General features: G+C 44.9%; 1 protein-coding gene across 1 annotated transcript in view; it reads right to left on the bottom strand.

The window, feature by feature from the left end:
* Positions 1-14,723, bottom strand: part of LOC141808169 (aryl hydrocarbon receptor-like) — a 48,310-nt gene that overhangs the window by 32,330 nt on the left and 1,257 nt on the right. Inside the window, exon 2 of the mRNA XM_074694586.1 lies at positions 12,135-12,322. Coding sequence (XP_074550687.1) covers positions 12,135-12,322 — 188 coding nt within the window. The remainder of the gene's footprint in view (positions 1-12,134; positions 12,323-14,723) is intronic.

The following is a 14,723-nucleotide window of genomic DNA, read 5'->3' on the forward strand; positions in this document are numbered from 1 at the left end:
TTCAGATTAAGCTTCCGATTCGGCTTCAGATTCAGCTTCAGCTTTTGATTCAGCTTCACATTGAGATTCAGATACAGCTTTAGATTTAGATTAAGCTTTTAGCTTCAGATTCAGATTCAGTATCAGTTTATGGACCACATCCCAAACAGCCTCAGATTCAGAATCAGCATCAGATTTAGTTTCAGCCTCGGATTCAGCTTTAGATTCAGCTTGGGCCTCAGCTTCAGCTTGAGCAGATTTAGCTTAGATTCAGCTTCAGCTTCAAAATTAAATTCAGCCTCAGCTTTAGATTCAGCCTCAGCTTTAGCAATGTTAGCAGCTTCAGTTGCTTCAGCAGCTTCAGCTTTAGTTTCAACCTCAGCTTCAGATTCAGCTTTAGCAGCTGTAGAAACCTCCACAACTGGCCTGTTCCCAGCTGTGTGCCAGCCTTCCAGCCTCTGCGAGCCGTGTCATCATATAAAAACATCAGTTTAACTGAGGAGCAGAGTTTAACAACAGCTGGACTGTAAGACTCACAGCATGCAGTCAGCTGCAGGACTCTGCCATACAGATATCATTGATAGCAGACAGGGGGTGGTACTGGACTTGTGCTGAATCAAAGCTTTAGATCACTGACATATTTTCAGGGACTGCATTTGAGCATCACATGAAGGAGTTTGTGTTTGCATGCTGAAAATCTCTTCCAACACCCTGACAGGAGATGGCAACAGAGCCACTGTTCAGGAGCAGACAGAATACTCTAAGCCATGAAGAGGCTGATGTGATCTCTAAACGTCAAAAACAGAAAAACCTCCAGGATTGAAAGTCATCAAATACTTCCTCTAAACTCTCTCCAGCTCAGTAAAATGAAGCAGCACTAAGCATGACAGCTCTGAGTCTGAGGGGAACCATCACAGAGCATGTCCAGGTGAGTTCAATTCAGGTATGGCAGCACTGCTGCTTTATAGAAACTGTGATCCCACAGCCGCACTCTGCCTCAGCCAGTGTTTTACATAATTCATTTCTATCATGTCCTGATCCAGGGGGACTTACATAATGCGTGTGCTCTGTGCAGGTCCATGTTATCGTCTCCATTAATCAGAGACATTTCTTCTGAGAGGCTTCTTTATAAACATATAATGATCCTTTACATGGAAACCTGTAAAAGATTAATTTCTGCTCCTCAGTCATCGTCTGCCGAGCTCTTTGTTCTCAGCTCCTGTGGCCATCAAAAGGACACAACTTTGCTCTTTTTTCTGATGGAACAGCTTCCTAGAACTGACCAGCTAACAGCGGCCAATAGTAGCTAACAGCTGATGGATAACACCCCTTAAAGGTCCCATATTATGCAAATATCATTTTATTAAGTCTTTTAGTTAAATTTGTGGGTCTTTGACTTTCCTTCCAGTCCACAAAATATGATATTTAATGACAAAACCTGTACTTAGTAGTGTTTGTGAATGTAAAATCCTGACCTAAAACGAGCTGTTTGGAATTTCCAGGGTTTGCCGACGTCAGCGAGTCCCTTTTTTGACCAATCAGGAGCAAGTCTGACCTGATTGGTCCACCAGAGCAAATATCCCCGAACCCCCTCCCCGCCCACTCCCCATTTGGGGAGAAATCTCTCCAGCAGCGGGGAGAGGAGTGTGGCTGTTTTTGGCTGTAGACAACCACATAGTTCCATGCACAAGCTTCCCATCTCAGAAGAAGACAAGACTAAAGCCTGGCTCACACTACAGGATTTTAAAAATATTAAAAGATTCTGAAATCCGGTTGTATCTCACACATATTTTTTCTTCGTTGCTAGGCGCTACCCAAGTAGCTGCCTGTTGCAGCAGCTCTCTCTTCTTTGTCCATTTCTTGTAATTTTTTTCGTCTCTTTTTAGTCATCTTTGTTTTGGGAGTGGATCATCACTTTGTATGGTTCATTGTTGGTCATGGACACTTTTGTGGCTTCAGGGATATCTTTACTACTTTTCTCCTGTGTTTGTCTGGAGATCCTACATGTAACCATGGCTGCATTGTTTACATGTGGAATTAGCTGTTAGCAGCCTGTAGCATGTCAATGCTAACTGGTGTAAGGCTTGATGATTTCCCTGGAGGTGAGGAGGAGGAGGTGAGGACGACGTGCTGGTTCTCTGGTGTGAGCTGGGAGGTGACGACGTGGACCTGTCCTTCCATCCATCGTTGTTGGGAACGTGGGATCTGTCTCCGGTGGGATGGATGAGCTAGCCATGCTAGTCCAGCGGCAGAGGGGCTGCCGGAGGGCAGAGTGGCATCGTGCTGTTCACGGACGTGGCTGACGTAGCTGACATCGGACACCGGCGCCACATTGGAGGAGCTTTGCCTGCTGTGGGCAGACAGGATCCAGGAGACAGAGACTGAACAGACTGCTGGGGAGGCTCAGTCCTGGACCCTGTGGAGGTGGAGACTGGCTGGGCTGGAGAGTGGTGGACGGGATGTCGTCGGACCTTTTTGCACTTTCTGTGCACTTTCTTACTTTTTTTTTCTTAATTGCTGCTGTGACTCCTGAATTTCCCCTCAAGGATAAATAAAGTATTTTCTATTCTATTCTCTTTTTATAGGGAGAATCTTCACAGATCATCTTCTCTTAAATCTTAAGCACACTCTAACAACAAGATTTGAAAATACCGACCAGCACACAGGACAGGATTTCACCAAGATTATTTGACCAGAGAGGGTGATGGACCACATGTGCTCAGTTATTTGATCTGAGGTTTTTAGCGCACTGGTGGGACAAGAGGAGAGAGAAGTGGAGCTGTCTGCAGCGCTGCCTTTCATCCATTACGCGCATGCAGAGGGACAGAGGTAAAAGTGTTGTTGTATCAGCCAATAATGGTATGATCTCACACCGATCACTGATAAAACAACAGTTTGCTACTGTATAAAAATGGCGTGGTTATGTGTTATTTTTAAAGGCATTATTGAACTGGCTCAAGTCGGCCAGTGGAGCGTGCAGTCAGCTGACCCGGAGCCTTTCAGTTGCACTTTCAGCCTGCGTTTGTCTGTTGTCCGGTCTCTTGTAAGGGGGCTCTCTCTCTCTCTCTCTCTCTCTCTCTCTCTCTCTCTCTCTCTCTCTTGGCTGTTGTCATCCTCAGTGAGAATGAATGTTGTAATCATCCAGATAAATATCAAACATGTTTGAAAATTATCGGGGCGGCTCCGACGAGTCTGGGCGACGATCGTGGGGCTAAAGATTCATCTGTCAACCGCTCACACTAGAAGATAATCTTGGCCGAACGTTAGGGCGTTCATATGAGGGAAATGTTCCAGCTACACTCAGTAAAACCATGCATGTGTGTGCTGGTCACTTCACTGCAGACTGCTTTTCTAACTTTGGACAGTAGTGATGGGAAACTCAATTCTTTTTAATGAATCGAGTTTAAATGAGTTACTCACCAAAGTGAATAGTGTTTTTGAGTCATCTGAGTCACTCGAGTCAGTTACCCAGAAAGCAATTTGGCATCATATATCTAATACCTGACTTGTAAACAAACAATAGTGCTGTAGGTGGCAGTGGTGCTGTTTTAATGCTGCTGTCAGCATAGACAGGAGAATAAAATGCGAGATGACAGCGATATGGCGAGACATTGCAAGTTGGAAAAGTTTGCGAACTCAAGTGTCTGCGCCAGCGGGAGGTGAGTGAGATAATGTGCTGTGAGTCGAGCTGTGCAACGTATTAAGCCATTGAGTGATTCGTAACTCACGGGGAGGAAGGGGGTGCGTTAGTGACCTGTATGTGCTTTGAGTCATTCTGTGAGCGAGTTAGTGCGACCCGTATGTGCTAAGAGTCGAGTAATGCTACGTACGTTGGAGCTGGCGAGTGTCTCGTATGTGCTTTGAGTCATACTGTGAGTGAGTTAGAGATCCGTGTGTACTGTGGGTGAGTTAATGACCCGTATACACAGAGTTGAGCCATTATACATACCAGCCATTCTCCCGTGATGTGAGTGAGGGGCTGGGCTACCGTGAGTTTTGTACTGAGCCAGTAAATGAGTCATTTGGGGCGAAGAATCATGATTCTCGAGTCAGTAAAGTGATTCTCGGGTATTGAACAATTTGTTCATGATTCGCACAACACTATTGGACAGTAGAACGGAGGGCTAGCCAACAGACTGGTCCTGAATCCAGGCACATTACCAACCATCTACCAACAAACCTGGGACCCTGGAAATGTGAGTATTTTAAATGCTGTGTGCTGTGGAGCAGATGTAAGAGCTTTTCCTCAGTGTCCCCCCTATCTCTGTGTTAGCTTCAGGTTGCTAACTTTAGCTGTGGTTAGCCTGTTGTTTTAGCTTGTAATGTTACGGTAGACGAGCCTTCGCTGTTTTCTAAACATCGTGCACTCAGAGCTCGTGGCGCCGCTCTCAGTGATGCTGAAGAGCAGGGCGGTATCAGACTCATTTACATATGAAGGTCACGCCCAGAAAATCAGAGCTTTCCGAACAGAGGGGCTATGAGAGCCTGGAAACAATGCTGTGGTGCTTGATTTATTGGCTTTTTGGACCAAAACATGTTTCTACCATTTCATGAAGCCATCAATGATCCATATTAAACTGCAGAAAAGGGGCAGAATATGGGACCTTTAACAGAGGCTAACAGTGGCTAACTGTAGCTAAGATAGGCAAACAGAGGCCTACAGCAGCCATCAGTGGCTAACAGCAATTAACAGTAGCTAATATAGGGCTGGACAATTAATTGGATTTTAATCGTGATTTCAATTTTACCATCTGACAATCATAAAAACAACAAAATCGAAGAAAAACAATTAATATGCCACACAGTGTAGATGTATCCAAGTTCCTGTGCTTCATAGCTCTTCTGTGTTCCATGTGCAGCCACAGCGAGTGTGTGTGACTTATGTGTATCAATAATACTGAATGTGCCACTTGCTGGCTCTTTAAATCAGTACTGAAGTTTTTGAATAAATGAATAATTGTGTATATTGATTGTGATTTCAATATCATTTGAAATAATCGGGATTCTTATTTTTACCATAATTGCCCAGCCCTAGGCTAATAGTGGCTAATAGTGGCTAACAGTGGCTAACAGCGGCTAACAGTGGCTCTCTGCAGAAGAGCAGACAGGGAGAAAACATGCCACAATTATGATGCTCACGCTGAAGTGATACAAAATGCAGTTCTCCGACTGTCCACTAGAAGCTGTGTGCAGAAACAGCAGACACCACATCCACAGCCATTCAAACAGCTGATCATACAGCAGAAGTAAACATGTTTACAGCCTGGTTCAGTGTGAAGAGATTGTTCTTCTATCAGCTCACAGTGAAAGGGGAGGAGTTCCTACTACTTAGTACTTCAGAGGAACTGAAGCTGAGGAACTGGAATAACTACGGGTGTGGCTAATTGACTGACAGATAGGCACCCAGTAGCTGTTAGCAAGGAGGCTAATACCGGCCTTTCTGCCTCATGTAAGGATGTCTGAGAGTCAGGTTGAGTCAACATTTCTGATATAACAACTGTAAACATCTGCTTCACAGCAGAGACCACCTCCATGTTTGATTCAGTTTATGAGTCAAACCAGCAGGGGGAGACACATTGAAGTTGTTGTTGCTGTTGTAGTTGTTGCTGGTGCTTGTGAGGCTGTTGGTTGTGCCTGTGTTGCTTTTGCTATTGTTGTAGTTGCGGTTAATGTCTCTGTTGATGTTTTAGTTGTTGCTGTTTTTGAAGATGTTGTTGTTGCTGGTGCTTGTGTTGTCATTTGTGTTGTTGCTTGTGCCTGTGTTGTTGTTGTAGTTGTTGTTCATGTCTTTGTTGATGTTGTAGTTGTTGCTGTTGTTGAGGATGTTGCTGCTGGTGCTTGTGCTTTTGTTGATGTTATTGTTTGTGCATGTGTTGTTGTAGTTGTTAATGTCTTTGTTTTTGTTGTTGCTGGAGCTTGTGTTATTGTAGTTGTAGTTGTTGCTGTTGTTTTTGTTGTTATTGTTGTTGTTGTTGATGTTGTAGTTGCTTACGCTGTGGAAATCCCACACTAACCCACATTGTGAAAGACAAACTCCGAGCAGACTATTCCTCTGTGGTCACAGGGATTATTTCTAATCTCCAGCTATATTTACAGAGAGAGGATGTGACAGAGCTGCAGAGCACTTTGACAACAGGCCTGCAGCTGGAGGAACCACAGGATTAATCATCGTTTACATCCTTCAGGTTCAAGCTCTGAATCATGAACTTAGAGGTTCTGCAGTAACAACTCCTGACAGGCATCTGCACTCTGTGCCGCTTATGCAAAACAGCATCACATGACATTTAAAACTCACAGAGCCTCTCAGGACGAGCAGAGGAGAACCAAAAGCTGTGGAACAAGAATAAGGCCGGGCGGGCCATTTGGCTTTGAGAGTCCGCAGAGTCCGCCCAGTGAGCAGAGAGCTCTTATTGGCTTAGCTGTATCATTCAGGATCCTGTTAGGGAAAACGGCACAACACCATAAACAAGAAAACAGTGTCCTCACGGGACCATAAACACTACCAACTAATGCTTGAGCTAAAGCTAAAGCTAAGTTTGGAGTTAGGGAACAGTTTGCTCTTCTACCCACATGTTAAACTCTGCTCTGGACTTTGACAGATATAGTCTCATACATAAAGGTTTTAGTGAGTCTTGGGGGACAGGGAGGTTCATCCTCTGCAGAGCATGAACCTGTGGTCCAAGTGCTGGTTTTTCATGAAACTCTGTAGGTCTGTGAAGAATGTGAGCACATGCAGCTCCACAGTGGAGGTCAGCGTTCAACAATTTTAAATATCCACAAATGAATGTTGTGATCACTTTGCTTCAGAATATCTGGACCACCAGTTGTGAATCTAGCCCCACACGCGGTGAACGGGAAGAAAGCAGACCAGCACTGATCGGTGCGTATCAGTGATTCTCCACGCCACATTAGCTGTCAACGCAGAGCTGCAGGGGAGCCTGTGTGTGCCCTGTGAGGGAGGAAAGAGTATCAAACCCACAGAGGAGAGTCCTTATGGGAGACCCTCAAAATGCTCTAAGATCCACCTTAAACCCAGCCCCTCTGATCTCCCATCACCCATCAGCTGTGCTGTCACGCACGGAGCAGAAATGATCCAAAAGACAGACAACAGCTGTGAAGGTGGCCCTTACGGCTGAGAGCTTCCTCACACTCAGAGTGGGGGTGATCCCCTGGTTTTATCGGTTTTAGGGACAAGTCGCTGCCCCTCTCCTCAGACTGGCTGAGTGGGACGAGCCCTTTGTGGCTGGCTGACAATAACAAAGATGGCAGCTGGGCTGGATAATACTGTCAGGGAGATTAAGCAGAGCTCTGCAGGGCTTTGTTCAACTCCTCTGACATATTCAATTATATGCACCGCAGATAATGGGATTGTTTGAGAACAACAAAGCTAACTGAAAAAGTTAACCTCTGCCGAGAGCGGAATGGAACGCTCCTTTGATGAACTGTAATATCTGGTGGGACGAAGCCTCTCAGCGTTTAGAGCTCCTCCAAACATCCACCTGAAGCAGACAGATGTCACACCCCTCTCAGAGCTGGATCCTTTACGTCGGGTACAAACATAAGTCCTCAGCTGACCACAGTCTCCAACCCGGAGCCAGCAGCCAGGGGCCTTTAGGGGCCCTCAGGGGCTGAGAAGCCACTTCCTTAATGTACGGGTCCTGAGCTCGTTATTTACTTAGAGACCAACCAGGAAGTAGGCTAATGCAGTTAGACAACAAGGTATGTCTATAGGCTGACCTGTGGGGCTGAATCCAGTATCAATAATTCACTGTGGCAGGAGGCACTGCAGCTTGACTCTGAAGAGAGCCACAAAAACCAGGTCTGATGACAGCTCCACATCCACCACAACCATCACAGGCTCAGGAGGCACAGGGTCTGAAGCTCCCCCCACAGACACCCCTCTCTCCTCCAGGGGATATTCATGGAACATGATATAAAACAGAGGATATATAGAAAACACATAAAAATATATCATCGAGCTGCAGACCGCCTCCATCAGAGCTCTTCAGCTCCACTGCATGTCATTGAGGATGTTAGCATGCTAACCTGTGAGATATCACAACACAACGTGTGCTAAAGAAAAAGAAAAAAAATTACTCTAAACACAGAAAAAAAAAAAAACTCTGAAGACCAGGGGAGCTAATGCTGCTAACATGACGCAGACACTAGGCCACAAAGATGGAGGAGGAGGTACAGAAAATGTCCTTCTTTCTTGAGTCTAACAACACCCTCTACACTTTCTTTAGGGACCACCTGCACACTCACACCTACTGACTCTCACCTACAAACTTACACCTGCAGACTTATACCTGCAAACTCACACCTAAAACTTACACCTACACACTCACCCCTGCACACTCACACCTAAAGACTCCCCCCTGCACACTCACACCTACACATCTACACCTGCACACTCACAACATCAGACTCACAGCAACAGACTCACATCTACACACCTACTCACAACTACAGACTCATGCCTACACTCACACCTGCAGACTCACAACAACAGACACACACCAACAGACTCACAACAACAGACCCACACCAACAGACTCACAACAAGAGACCCACAACAACAGACTCACACCAACAGACTCACGCCTGCAGACTCACAACTCGAGACTCACATCTCCAGACTCGCACCTGCACACTTACACCTGCAGACTCACACCTACACACTTAAACCTGCATACTCTTACCTGCACACTCACACCTCCAGACTTGCACCTACACACCTATACCTGCACACTTACACCTGCAGACTCGCGCCTCCCTTAATCAGTTTACCTGCTGCTTTGAGGAGAAAAAGAAAAATCTGACCAAGGACGGTTTCTTTCTACAGGGCACCTTAAGCGTCATTATACACTCTACTTGTTAGCCCCCTTCACACACACACACACACACACACGCACACGCACACACACACACACACACACACACACACACACACACACACACACACACACACACACACACACACACACAAACACAGAGTTTAAAAGGAGACACATCCAGACCCTAAGCCCATAAAAAACCTCTCATACTGTATCACAGTGGCTGTTCCCACCACTCTTGCTGCTGTTGCTGCTCTCGCCCCAAACAGCCATTTCTGAAAGCCGCTGCCTTAAACAAACATCGCTCTGCCTCCATTTCATAAATACTTTAAACTCCAGGGTTTCTCTCAATTATTCATACTTCAGGAGCCTCTGATGGCCGCATTGCAGCAGATCAGGCCTAAAATAACAATGTCTTCATTTTGCATGGAGGAGAGGACTGCACACATCTCCATCAGCGTGCTGCGCTCTGATCCTTTATGAACGGCTTTAATGGACACTGTGTGTGTACCTGACATCACTTATAGAGTGCTCAGAGACACACACTGAAATATTGAGGCCCTGCTCCCCTTGGATGAAACCATGTGAGCAAGGTGGTGGCTGGATGCTCCTCCCGCTCTCTGGTGGTCTCCTGGTCTCAGGCTGATGAGATGAGCCGTGAGATGTTGGGAAACACATCCAGCACAAATACAGAGCCGGCCGCTCGTGTGTTGTGACATCCTGGAAATGGTTGGAGGGAGCGGAGCGATGACTGAGGGGCATTTGAAACTGCAACCCACTCGAAACTGCTCCCTCATGCCTGAATGTAGGTCAGCTCCCAGCTCCAACAGCAAAAACCCAGCAGACATACAGCCAACACACAGCCAACACATAGCAAAAACCCAGCAAACATCCAGCCAACACACAGCCAACACACAGCCAAGATACAGCAAACACACAGCAAATACACAGCAAACATCCAGCCAACACACAGCAAACACATAGCCAACACACACCAAACACACAGCCAACACACAGCAAACACACAGCAAACACACAGCCAAGACACAGCCAAAACACAGCAAACATTCAGCAAACACAGGGCCAACACACAGCAAACACACAGCAAACACACAGCCAACACACATAAAACACAACAAACATACAGCCAACACACATTAAACAGACAGGAAACACACAATAAACACACAGCCAACACTCAGAATATTAACAGCAAACACACAGCCTACACACAGCCAAGACACAGCCAAAACACAGCAAACATTCAGCAAACACAGGGCCAACACACAGCAAACACACAGCAAACACACAGCCAACACACATAAAACACAACAAACATACAGCCAACACACATTAAACAGACAGGAAACACACAATAAACACACAGCCAACACTCAGAATATTAACAGCAAACACACAGCCTACACACAGCCAACGCCCAGCCAAAACACAGCATATAAACAGCAAACAAATAGCCAACATTCAACAAACACACAGCCAACACACAGCGAACACACAGCCAATGCACGGTGAACACACAGCATATAAACAGCAGACAAGCAGTCAACACACGGCCAACACACAGCCAAAACACAGCATATAAACAGCAAACAAATAGCGTACATACAACAAACACACAGCTAACACAGCCAACACACAGTTAACACACAGTAAACATCCAGCCAACACACAGCTCACACACAGCCAACACACATAAAACGTCTGTGTGTTTCCTGTCTAGGAAACACACTATAAAACATACAGCCAACACACATTAAACAGACAGGAAACACACAACAAACATACAGCCAACACACATAAAACAGACAGGAAACACACTACCAACATACAGCCAACACACATAAAACAGACAGGAAACACACTACAAACATACAGCAAACATACAGCTTAGACACAGTAAACACACAGTAAACATACAGCTAAGACACAGAAAACACAGCAAACATACAGCCAACACATATAAAACAGACAGGAAACACACTACAAACATACAGTAAACACACAGCCAACACACAGCCAAAACACAGCCAACATACAGCCAACACACAGCCAACACACAGCCAACACACAGCCAACACACAGCATTTGAACAGCCAAAACACACAGCAAATTCATGGCCAACACACAGACAACACACAGCATTTGAACAGCCAAAACACACAGCAAACACATGGCCAACACACAGACAACACAACAAACACACAGCCAACACTCAGTAAACACACAGCTAACACACAGTAAACACACAGCCAACATACAGCCAACACACAGCCAACACACAGCCAACACACAGCCAACACACAGCCAACACACAGCCAACACACAGCTTGCATACAGTAAACACACAGCAAACACACAGCTCTTCTGGAGACCAGCAAAGCTGCTGGCACATTACTCATTCTGCAGATTGCTTGGAGAGGCCTTCAGGACTCACTTCCTCTGAGTGAGCTGCAGATCCTTTAGGATGTGTGGATGTTTTCTGGGTTTGAGTAAACTTTTCCCAAAACTATCACATGAACAGGGGCAGCAGGCTTTGATGGATACCATCCATGAGTCATTGCAGTGGTTTTTAAAGTGGGGGCTATCAGGGGGCACCAGGGGGCCTCAGAAAATTAGAGGGAAGGAAAAATAGGATCTAATTATTATATTTTTAACTTGTTTTATTTCATTTTCTTCATTTTTATAACCATTTGTCCAGAACATTCAACAAGTAAACTACCATAATTGTTGGATTCTCAAGTTTCCCATTGTACCTAACTGCACCCAGCCGCAACATTGGCATATTAAGCTATCTAAGAAACTGGACCAAACTTTGAGGCTCTTCCTCTGTCTAACTACTGACTACATGTAAGAAAGGAGTACCCCACCTTGGCTGACAGAGCTCTGAATGCCTTCTCTCCTTTGCAACAACCTACTTGTGTGAGTCTGGCTTTTGTTTGGTAATAATTTTCTGTTCTTAACAAATGTAAATATAATGGAAAAGTGAATAAAAGTAAGAAAATATATTCTTGAAGTTGAGATTTATTTGGACATGTTGTCTATTTCAAAAGGAGTTCCTGGCCAGAAGCAAATGTTATTTGGGGGGCCTTGGCATAGTCAAGTTTGGAAACCCCCGAGTTAGTGCACCTGTTCCTCTGCAAATACACTCAACAGCGAATATCATGAAAGATGAAAACGCTGAAGTTTAAACCATGAGATGGTCTAGAAACCCTCCAGACCCTCTGGTTTTGGTTGCTGTGGTTGGTGCAGTTGGATTCTTCAAGTCTCTGTTTCAGGTATGGTTTTGGTGGATCTTACCTGAGAAGAAGTTCTTGGCCCTCAGGTAGCTGACGCTCAGGCGGAGGATGGAGAGTTTGTCCAGACTGGCGGTGACCTCCTCAGGAAAGGGCAGCAGGCTGGCTAAGCGCTCCAGCTCGCCGTTCAGACGGTCTCTGTGCCGTTTGGATGGGTTGGACTTGGCTCCTTCGGCTGGCGGCTGCTTCACCCTGATAATCATTTCAAAGAGAGATCATTAACTGAGCTGATTACAGACAGAGACCACAAACACACCATGTCTGCTTTTTCCTGCTTGGAAGAGTCCATCAAACTGTATCTGACCAAGACTTCACCCAGAAAACACCAGAGGCTCGTAACATGGAGGTCAAAATACAACCCTCAAGTTTTTGTAGAGTTTTCAGTCTTGGAACAAATTTTCTTTTCCACCCTGGCAAAGAATTTAAGGTATTTAATAAAATATAAATTTGCAGATGGGGAAATGGATAAAGGTATGTTTTTTTTAAAAGGATAATATTAAAAATCGGGGGGAATAAAGACACAGACTTGTTTAACTATCAGACAATAACCCTGTCCCTCATATTCACCCTGATCTCTATGTAAACAATAAAAAGCAGTGCCACTTCTTTTCTACTAACTGTCTTCTTTAAGTTTACTTTATTGATTAATTCTAATTCACAACAAATTGCATTTCATATGTTCTTAAGGACAAACTCACCCTCACCCTAACACTCCTTTTTATTTAATCTTAAAATGAAAAAACTCATGGACCTATATTTCTGTAACAATGTTTATCTCTAATTGGAAAAATGATGCTTTAATGTCTCCTGTATGATATCAGACGTATTTCTGATTTGCCTCTTCAAAGGTTTTAGAGGATTTATATTAAATGAATCGGCCTTCACCTAGAAATGAGCTTTCAAACCGGAATTGCACTGAGCAGAAAATATAAACATGTTTTTTAATATTCATATAAAACATATTTATTTTTATTTATAACTATTTATGTTTATACAAATGTCTATGTTTAATTATATTCATGCATATTCATTTATAACAATTTATGTTTAAATATATTCATGTTTGTGTATACATATTTCTATTTATTTTTATGTATGTATTTATCTATTTATTTTTTACATTTATTAATATGTAATTGTCTCCAAACAAACAAACAGTATTAATAAAGGAATCTGGACTGAAAGCCTGAGAATGAGCAGGCCTCAAACAAAGCAGGCCTAGCTTTGCTGAGTCTATACACTCACAGGTTATATAACCTCATTTATAGAAACATGTGTACACACACACACACACACACACACACACACACACACACACACACACACACACACACACACACACACACACGTACACTGAGTCTTCACAGAGAGGATAATCATTACAAACAAATATTCATCAATTAAGGAATAAAGCAGGGAAGGACTAAAAAAGGCCTGAACAGGAAACTTAATCCTCCACCTCAGCACAGACCAGGACCAGCTGTCCCTGTTCTGAAAATCAGGTCTGATAAAAAGAATCAACAACATGAGCAGGTAGTGTAAAGGCTGATCTCAGAGAGGAGCTTCAGGCCGAACTGAAACACACTAACAATACCACAGAAGGCCTTAATGCTAATGGGTTAGCTCCCTACAGACTAAGAAACACACACATTCACAAACACAACACTTGTGTGAGTATGTGGTCCTCTGTCCTCATGCTCAGAAAACATCACAGAGTTACAAAAACATGACCTGATAGCTGCTGCGACTGTCCCAACACACTGGCACTGGCACATCCCATCACTGAGCATAACATGGACCAAACCTGCTGCCATGACACCGCCTCTGAGCTGCACTCGCACTGTACACACTGCAGAATGTGTGTGTGTGTGTGTGTGTGTGTGTGTGTGTGTGTGTGTGAGAGAGAGAGAGAGAGAGAGAGAGAGAGAGGCCTGCTTTGTGCAGATGCAGCTGAAGGCCTCAAACATGAACTGAGTGCTGATGTGCAGAGCTGCTGCTGCTGCACTAACAGATGGAGAAAACAGCCTCCACTGGGGGTGCCGTCCCTCTCAGGACCCACTCAGGTAAATTTACAGGTGTGATGTCTCTGCCTCATCATGGAGGAGCAGTCCCTCCTCCTCCCGTGCTCAGAGCTCAGAGTTGCCTCTCTGACAGGCTGATGCAGCTCAGACAGAAACCGTCCTAGACACGTTATTCTTGGGCGGACAGAGATCAACAGAGTTAGTGAGCAGCGGCTCCGTTATTCCTGCCCCCAGCAGCGGCCTTCCCGCAACCTCTCACTGCGCACAGTTTGTTGCTTTTCTAAACTCAGTCACATGAGATCAGATCACAGAACAATGCAGAGATCATAGCTGCACACGGGCTTTGTCTGCTCCACCTTCAGATGGAGGCTGAGGCGGCGGACGCACGGTGCAGGACCATGATGTCATAGCAAAACAGAGAGTGGAGCTGCTCAGACTTTATAATCACAGCCACCAACAGCTGATCTGCAGATTACTGCTGCTGGAGGCGGAACCAGGTTTTTAAACGGACGTTTGTAAATACAACAGAGTCCAAACCTGAACCCAGACCAGCCTTCACTCCACGGCATATC

The sequence above is a fragment of the Halichoeres trimaculatus genome, unplaced genomic scaffold (genome assembly GCF_033239565.1).
Source record: "Halichoeres trimaculatus isolate MK-OKI-2021-1 unplaced genomic scaffold, fHalTri1.1 fHalTri1_scaffold_19, whole genome shotgun sequence".
Taxonomy (NCBI): domain Eukaryota; kingdom Metazoa; phylum Chordata; class Actinopteri; order Labriformes; family Labridae; genus Halichoeres; species Halichoeres trimaculatus.